Raw genomic sequence first — 8,400 nt, 5'->3', positions numbered from 1 at the left:
TGGAAAAAGAGAAATGGTGAACTTACGAGTACGGTTCCATGATTCCCGAAAAGATGAAGCATTTTCCGTAATGATGTCACTAGTGATGACTACAATGAATCATTTCATCCACACACGGTTGTTGTAATCATCCACGCTAGATAGCAGAGCATGGTGGCCACGCTTGCTGAAATTTACCATTCCCCCGCGGAAGATCTTGGGGGACTAGAGGTTCTTCAACGGAGCTAGGGTTAGCTACTCTCCCCTCTCCTGTCACAAGCACCGAAGACAAGAAATTGTACTCCGCACAGAAGGACTTATTTGCACTAGGCATACCTGGTAGCGGATGCAGAACTCCACAATGACTGAGTCGAGCTCTCCACTCAAAGAGAATGGCCCCAAAGTAAAGGGATACGTATAAAAATACGTAAAACCCTTCTTGGGTAAGGTTACCCACATTGCCAGATCAGGAGCGATAATGTTTAGATCTTGGCAATAAAAATCTTCCTTCATAGCAGGAATGCTGGAAGGACGGATGGAAGAAGGGTATCTGCCAACAGCCCAAGTGCGAGGATTTGAAGTAGGGAACTTCTTTTCGAAGTCCTTGGTTGTGATAATATTTCTTGGGATGATGGTAGGAGGAGTGGCCTTATCGGCTTTGCCTTTGTTTTTTGAGGAACTAGGATTTTTGGAAGAAGAAGCCATTTTTTCGGAAAGGGAGGAAAGTTTTCTCTCAAAAAGAAGATCAAAGAAAAGTTTTAGACAAAGTACGAAATTGAGTAAAGAGGGTTTGAGAAAGTTCGATAAATTAAGAAGTGTAAATGAAGGAGTTTGATGTGTGTAAGCAAAGAAAAAAACGGCTAGAATCGTGGCTATAATTACCTCGATAACCGGCAAAAGTGATACTGAATCATGGGGTGCGCGTGTTCGGGGCATTAAATGCGGAGAGACGTATATCTAATCAACCGTCGGTAACTTTTCAAAGGGGGTCATTGAATTTCCTGCCAAAAAAGGTATTTCTACCAACTTTCCGGTGACACAAAGTTATGCCACCAGAAAGCAGGGGGACTATCTGTATAGGGTAAAATATGTTTATATTAAATGATCGCATTAGGAAGTGACACGTGGAGCCGAAGACAAAAGATAGTTGAATCCGAAGGCAATGATCCCATCTATTACCAGAGAGAATAACACTCATAAAGATGAAATTAATGCTTGCCATCCGTAAACATTTAATGAGGAATATTCTACAGCATTAAGTACACGGCCCGTTACAAAGAATATGACATTCACTGTCTGCCGTTATACATTCTTCAATGTCCCTCATAATTGACATTAAAAAGGAGCTTGATCCTAAGACCTTGTTCCCTAGGTGCAGCTATAAATAACGAGTTCTATTATCATTGTAATGGTGATGAACTTTTTGACAAACATATGCTACACTCTATTTAAAGCTCAATATAATTTTATCTTCATCGTTGCTATTGTCCTCGGAAGACCTGCTCCCGGAATTACAATTTATGCTATTTTATCTCCATCTCAAGGCTAAGTATTGTATTTTTGTCTATTTGATCTATTATTTTAGGAACAAATTAATTCACTTGTCTATAAACCACGTATAAATTTAACTATACCATTTTACGGATAAACAATCTTGAGTCATTTCTTTTAGAAAAAATTAACCTAAATAATCGTTAAGTCAACCGCTTAAATTAAAAATAATCAGTGAGCGTATAATATATGTATAATCGTGTATAATTATAATATATAATATATTTGTATAAAGATCCCTTATTTTTAAAATGAAATATTCAGCAACTTTTTAGACGTTTTGACAAGACTTTTTACAAAAAAATTCCGAAAACATATTTAGAAAAATTTCCCAAGAAGCTATCACGTCTGCTTTAATATATATTTTGCTGTCTAATTCCTTTTGTTTCTTTTGCAAAAGGAGTCGAGGGGTTGACTTGAAGAGGCCTTGACGTCAAAGTCGTTACATCAGATCGCCTTAGATCACTTAGAAGTTGGAATCCTCTATTACCTAGCTCTTTCTTTCATTATTCCACGAAACTTCCTTTACCTCTTTTTAATATTGAAAATAACATTAGCTTTAATACTTTTTAACTCATTTTCTCTTTTGAGATAAGACTATGACACCTTGTGCTCTACCCTTTATAAACCCTATACTACCAAACTTCTCTTCCTCAAATCATCGCCTCTCCTCTCTTTCTTAGTAGTTGTACTGAAAAAACCCTTGAGATTTACTTCACAATATATATATAGAAATGGCAGCTAAAAGATTCTTTGATGACTCTGCTGATCCTGATTCCAACCATTCAAATTACAAACGCATGAGAAAAACACCTTCTTTTGCTTCGTATGTATCCTCATCATTAGTTATTTGGTTTTTTTACTTTTCAATATTTCAAGATTTATTATCTTACTTTTTTTTTTTTTTTTTTGGCTTTGTAGTGTGATTAAAGAAGTGGTGATGGTGAATTTCTTAGATAACTTCTGCTCAGCCTTGGAACCCATGCTCCGAAGAGTGGTATGATTTTAGATTAGACATTAGAGATATTTTTATGATGAATTTTCGCTATATACACTAACAATGTAATTTTCTTTATACTATTATTGTGATTTAACATGTTATATCAGGTCATTTGTCATTTATTATAGGCTATCAACTAATACTATGAATAGAGTGATATACAATAATCTTTAAAGTGAAAATATATGTGCATAAAATTAAAACTCATTTTGATTCATAGATGCATATTGATGCAGTCAAAGAACCCGCTTGACTCTCTACCTAAATTAATTAATGAGTCTATACGCTATGAGTCATGAATACTAGTTCATCCTATTGTAATTAAAGAAATGTATATTTTAAGCTGCTTCCAAAAAGAATAGCCGATAAAATTTATATTTCTTTACTATATATATGTAATATATACAAGAAATATACATATTATATATATTCTTTTGGTTAGAGAATGCAATTAGTTTCGGCCGAACGATCAATTTTGTATTTTGTCCCTGTAATTTCTATTCTTATTCAATATCGTTGTTGAAATTATAGGTTCATGAAGAGGTGGAAAATGGACTAAGACGATGTTCTCGATCAATAGGGAGATCACCTTCATTAAGAATTAAAGCTATGGAACCATCAAACCTACGTTTGATATTCAACAAAAAGCTTTCTTTACCAATATTCACCAACAGCAAGATTGTGGATTCACATGGCCACCCTCTCCAGCTCCTACTTGTGGACGCAACTGGCGATTGCCTGGTTCCGACCACCTTAGCTTCTCCGATTAAAGTCGAAATTGTCGTACTCGACGGAGATTTTCCTATTGGAGAAAATGAAGCAACTTGGACAAATGAAGAGTTCAATAAGAACATAGTTAAGGAAAGGGTTGGAAAAAGACCATTGCTTACCGGTGAACTTAATATAACTATGAGAGATGGTGTTGTTTCCCTTGGTGATCTTGAATTTACTGATAATTCTAGTTGGATTCGGAGTCGGAAGTTTCGACTTGGTGCAAAGGTTGTTCATGTTGGAAAAGGTCAAAATAATGTTCGAATAATGGAAGCCATGACCGACTCTTTTATGGTTAAAGACCACCGCGGAGAAGGTAAGTTATTAATTATTTTATTCTGTCAGTATATATAACTTTATTTTTTTTTAAAATTAACTTGTTGAGTTACTTAGGCCACTTGAAGTTATTTTGTGAACCTTTAACTGAAAACAAAATCACTTGAAAACCGGGATAATATAATCCTTTTACAAGTAACATTTTTTTATTTTAGGGTATATTCCTTGTGTTTAGCTGAAAAGGAAGAAGTGCCGACGAGAAACATCACTTTGTTCAGTGATTTCTCTTGAGGCAAATAATCTAGGTCTTAACTCTCAAGTCAAACAGTGACATCTATACCTAACCCTAGTTGCATAATCTGTGCACTTTAACTAGTAAAATAAATAAAAAAGATTTGATCAATTATTCTTTCAATCGATCATCTAATACCAAGTCATATACTCCATTAATTAACAAGTATTAGATTGGGGTTTAAATAATTAATGTCTTCTTAGTCCATTGGTTAAGATATATAGTTCAAAGCATGTTATACTTGTTAGTTTGACATGTAAGGTATCTTTTAACTTGTCAATTCAATTACTTATTCAAAAACTTTAATCATTATTTTCCCGCTTCATGCTTATACAAAAGTACGTGAACACGTCATGTCCTCCCCCCCCCCCCCCCCTTTTTTTTTTTCCTCCCCTTCCTAAATCCTAAAAAATCATGTAAGCACGTCATTAAACCTAGACGTACATGCTTAAAAAGATTCTATTTAGATTCATGAAATCTAATTGAACATCATTATTCGGTGGTATGTAGCTTTTCGGCTACGGGTTCAACTGAACCCATAACTTTTGATACGAAACATGAATTTATATGTCAAAAGCTATTAAAATTTTGATAAGTATTAGATTTGAACCCATAATTTGAACAGTATAATGAGTTCAATACCAAAAATCTTAAAAGCTAAAACCATTAAATTAAATCCTGGATCCGGCTCTATTTGTACTATAACCATATTTCATATATTGAAATTAATTTATGTTATCGCAGTGTATAAGAAGCATTATCCACCAGAATTGGGAGATGATGTGTGGCGTCTTGAAAAGATTGGAAAAGATGGAACTTTTCACAAGAAGTTAACTTCACAAGGCATCAAGACTGTACAAGATTTCTTGAAGTTGGCAAATATTGACCCAGAAAAACTAAGAAGGGTACGTATTACAAATTAATTAGTAACACCATTTCTCTAGGGACACAAATTAAAGAAAAAAAAACTAAAATCATCAATAAATAAGTATAATTTCTAACATAGGTTTATATATAGTAAAGGTCAGACTTCTTGATTTGAATCAAAATACATGTGACAATTTTTGAAGTATTACAAATATTAATTTTGAACCTATAATTTCAAAGATGAATTCAATATAATTTACTAAATTTAAATTATGAATTTATCTCTGACAGATACTTGGAAGCGGGATGTCGGAGAAAATGTGGGAAGTAACATATAGACATGCAAAAACTTGTGAAATGGGCACCAAATTATACATAGCGAGAGGAACTACCTACACTCTCATCCTCAATCCCATATGTCAAGTTGTTAAGGCAATTATTAATGGGCAAATTTGCCACAGTCGAGAATTGCGAGGAATCCAAAGGGTAAGAAAAATCCTAGTTTTTTTAGAATTTTGTTTTAATGTTTAACACCCTGTTAAATATTATATATGCTAAACCTAAACATTTTTACTGATTTAAGAAATCTATTTATTCATTTATATTAGGCCTATATTGAGAAATTGGTGAAGGATGCCTACACAAATTGGAGTTCTTTAGAAGAAGTTGATGGTGGGCTGGTCATGAATGAACAAGCTCTACTTACTCAAGGTACCTTATATGCTTATATTTTAATCTTTTCCTTTTTTATTTGTTGTGTTATTATCTAATCTGATATAATATATAAACTTTGAGTAGTTAGCGAGCAAATATAAGAAAGGTATACTTGATTAATATCTATTCCCAATTGATACTGTTCTAAGTTTTAGTCCCTTATTTTAGTTGTACTTGCTAAAGATGATATGACAAATATTCTTCGGCTAAAACCTCATGAATTTGGATTTAAAAAAAATTGAAAAAAGTCAACCCGTTTTACTTGTATATTTTAGTATGACGTGTTTGTCACAAAAGACTAATTAAGTAATACTTCAATTTGACAATGTATTTAACTTTTATATATATACACACACTATATAAAGCTTTTGTTTACACTATCAGCAGATGCAAACTAGTTATATCGAATTAATTACACAGTAAGCAGGGACGAAGCTAAAATATTATTTACGGGTTTGGACGAACCTGATATTTTTTACTTTGATCTTATATTTGTATAAGAAAATCTACTAAATATGTATAAATATTTAATTGCGAAACAAAGTTATGAGTTCTATTGTAAATTCAAATCCTATAAACTTAAAATTTTGGCTCTATCTGTAACCGCTAAGTACATAAAAGTTGAATTATTTGACAATTTGTTGTGTGCTTAACAGGAGAACAGAATGCCTATCAACAGCAGCATACAATGCGAAGGAGTACACTTGTAATTGCAAGTGGATCTGAGCAAGCAGTAGAGTACAATGATTGGAATATTGTTAATTCAACAAACATTTGTTCCCCCGTTGAAAATGGAGTTCGTTATATCTCAGAATCTTCTTCTGAAGGGGAATTACATTACTTATGAATTTTTAAGGAAAATAAAAAATCGAGAAAAAAGGAATCAAAGGGATGAATTTTACTGTCATGACGTTGATCTCGGGAGGTTTAAGTAAATTGACATAGACAGTGATAATTTATGTAGTCGATTCCAACTTAGTTGTGATTGAGGTGTACTTGTTGTTGTTATTGATGTACATACAAATTATGTATGAACCCAATCCACCAAACGATGGGATATATATATATTTATATATATAGGAGTTGTGCCGCCCCTTTGTGAAAGGATGTGTGGTTTGGCAATATTATCAGAAGTCTCTGAATTTTGTTTCTTTGTTTTTTGTAAAATCATGATTCTTGATATAGTGATCGATTGTTGTATTCCCATCTATTTGTTTGTTTAGTTTCAACTTTGTAATAACACAATACAATTTCCGAACAAATATTTGTATGAGTTGTATGTAGAACGAAAACATGCTTTTAGCCATATTTTAAATATGTTTCATAGAAGAAATAAGTGTTTATAGAACGACAATTTATATCTTATAAGCATTTGATGAATATATATTTCAATATACCTTTAATTTATAAAGTTTTTGAAAATAATTACTTCTGTAGAAACCTTTTCTTTTCTTGCCTAAGTATATGGATCACCTCAAAGGACAATTTATTCCAGTACTATAAAAGTAAAAAAAAAAAAAAAGAACTTTTTTTTAGGTTAATCTTGTAAATTATCCAAATACCTTATACATCAGGGGATCAATTTTTTTTTTGGAAGGATTAAAAAATTAATCTCAGCATGAGATCACATAATAAAAAAATGCAGTGTTTGGTTAGATGATTATGAAACTGCGCATTGCAAAGCATGTGTTTGTACCGTCGTTGATTCTTTGATGTTTTGTGAATATTTTGTCATTGGAACAATAATTTGTGAACAATCTGTAATACCCCATGTTTATATAAGGGCATATTAGTTCTTTTAGCATAACTTAAACTAAAATAATAATAATAATAACAAAGATGAATTAGGGCCAAGTCACTACGTTAGCACAAGTAAAAGGGATAGGGGGCAAAGTAATGGAGCTCGGCAGAGGCAAACTCACAGGAGCGATCGAAGGGAACGGTGAGGTGGGTCTGCTTCTTTCTAGCGAAGGGATTCATGAAGCTGGAGAACAAATTAGGTAATTAAATTCTAAATTTTTCCATCGTAATCTATTAGGGATTCCCTTTACTCAATACCTAGCATATTATTAGTTATTATTTCACTAATTAAGAGTAGAAACAAGACTAACAACTTAATTAAAATATTCTTATATAGCAAAATAATGAATTCCTATTAAATTGACTGAAGATTCTTTTAGGTTATACCGACACTCTAATGTACAGGCTAGAAATATTTAGTACAAATATTAATTGAGGGGAAGAATACAGCTTTTGTGCAGACGAAATAAATTCTTCTTTCCTTATACAAATAGTTGTATCGATCGCAATGTAAGAACAAACAGAGAATCATTGCTCGGTTCCAAAGGAATAAAAATAGGGGAATTAATCTGATTTGAAGTATTGCACCAGCTATGTTGGAATTCACGGAGTTAATACATAGATTAGTTTTGTTACAAGTAGGTAGTTGAAGAAGTTGAACAAAGTGCCCGACGTGGCGTGTTGGATATTTCTGCACAAGTATTGTGAGTAGTAATCTTACCGCAACTTGTGTTTTCATAACCTGCATGGTTTATACATGATTTTGCAAATAGTAATTTTTACCGAATGTTTGAAATTTGCATGTGGGACAAGTCTTTTACTTGATATGATACTGAACAGTTTACTTGAGATGTTTACAGTTATTTAAAATGTTCTCACCGTTACTAGACATGTTTTACTGTTATTTGAGATATGATTACTATTACCGAAATGGGATTACATGATTTGATAAGAATTGAAATGTCATGTACTATTTTAAAAATGCATTCCTATGAATATTTACTGCTTACGAAGAAAAGTATAAATGGGAGGAGACTTTGAAGGATCCCGTAGCTAACGTCGGGTTCGTTAGACCTGGTGCACCTTGTATTTACAGATTACCGATTACAGTTATAACCCTCGCTAGTGGTAGAACTAGCATACAATTATA

The 8,400-nt window shown here is 32.8% G+C and overlaps 1 protein-coding gene across 1 annotated transcript; it reads left to right on the top strand.

The window, feature by feature from the left end:
• Positions 1-2,165: 2,165 nt before the first annotated feature.
• LOC107800838 (protein SAR DEFICIENT 1) lies at positions 2,166-6,574 on the top strand. Its single transcript, XM_016624080.2, has 7 exons — positions 2,166-2,356; positions 2,452-2,527; positions 3,062-3,617; positions 4,614-4,774; positions 5,028-5,222; positions 5,345-5,447; positions 6,107-6,574. Exons 1-7 carry the CDS (start codon positions 2,265-2,267, stop codon positions 6,295-6,297), a joined length of 1,374 nt encoding a protein of 457 aa, XP_016479566.1. The 5' UTR covers positions 2,166-2,264; the 3' UTR covers positions 6,298-6,574.
• Positions 6,575-8,400: the final 1,826 nt, after the last annotated feature.

This window comes from Nicotiana tabacum, chromosome 15, assembly GCF_000715075.1.
Source record: "Nicotiana tabacum cultivar K326 chromosome 15, ASM71507v2, whole genome shotgun sequence".
Classification (NCBI taxonomy): Eukaryota; Viridiplantae; Streptophyta; class Magnoliopsida; order Solanales; family Solanaceae; genus Nicotiana; species Nicotiana tabacum.
The sequence above is the reverse complement of the archived record's forward strand: the minus strand, read 5'-3'. Positions and strand labels throughout refer to the sequence as shown.

Excerpts from the sequence above, each read along its gene's own strand:
- LOC107800838 (XM_016624080.2), top strand. The coding sequence starts at position 2,265 with ATGGCAGCTAAAAGATTCTTTGATGACTCTGCTGATCCTGATTCCAAC. Across the intron at positions 2,357-2,451 it reads AAAACACCTTCTTTTGCTTC|TGTGATTAAAGAAGTGGTGA; the intron begins GTATGTATCCTC and ends TTGGCTTTGTAG. Across the intron at positions 5,448-6,106 it reads ACAAGCTCTACTTACTCAAG|GAGAACAGAATGCCTATCAA; the intron begins GTACCTTATATG and ends TGTGCTTAACAG.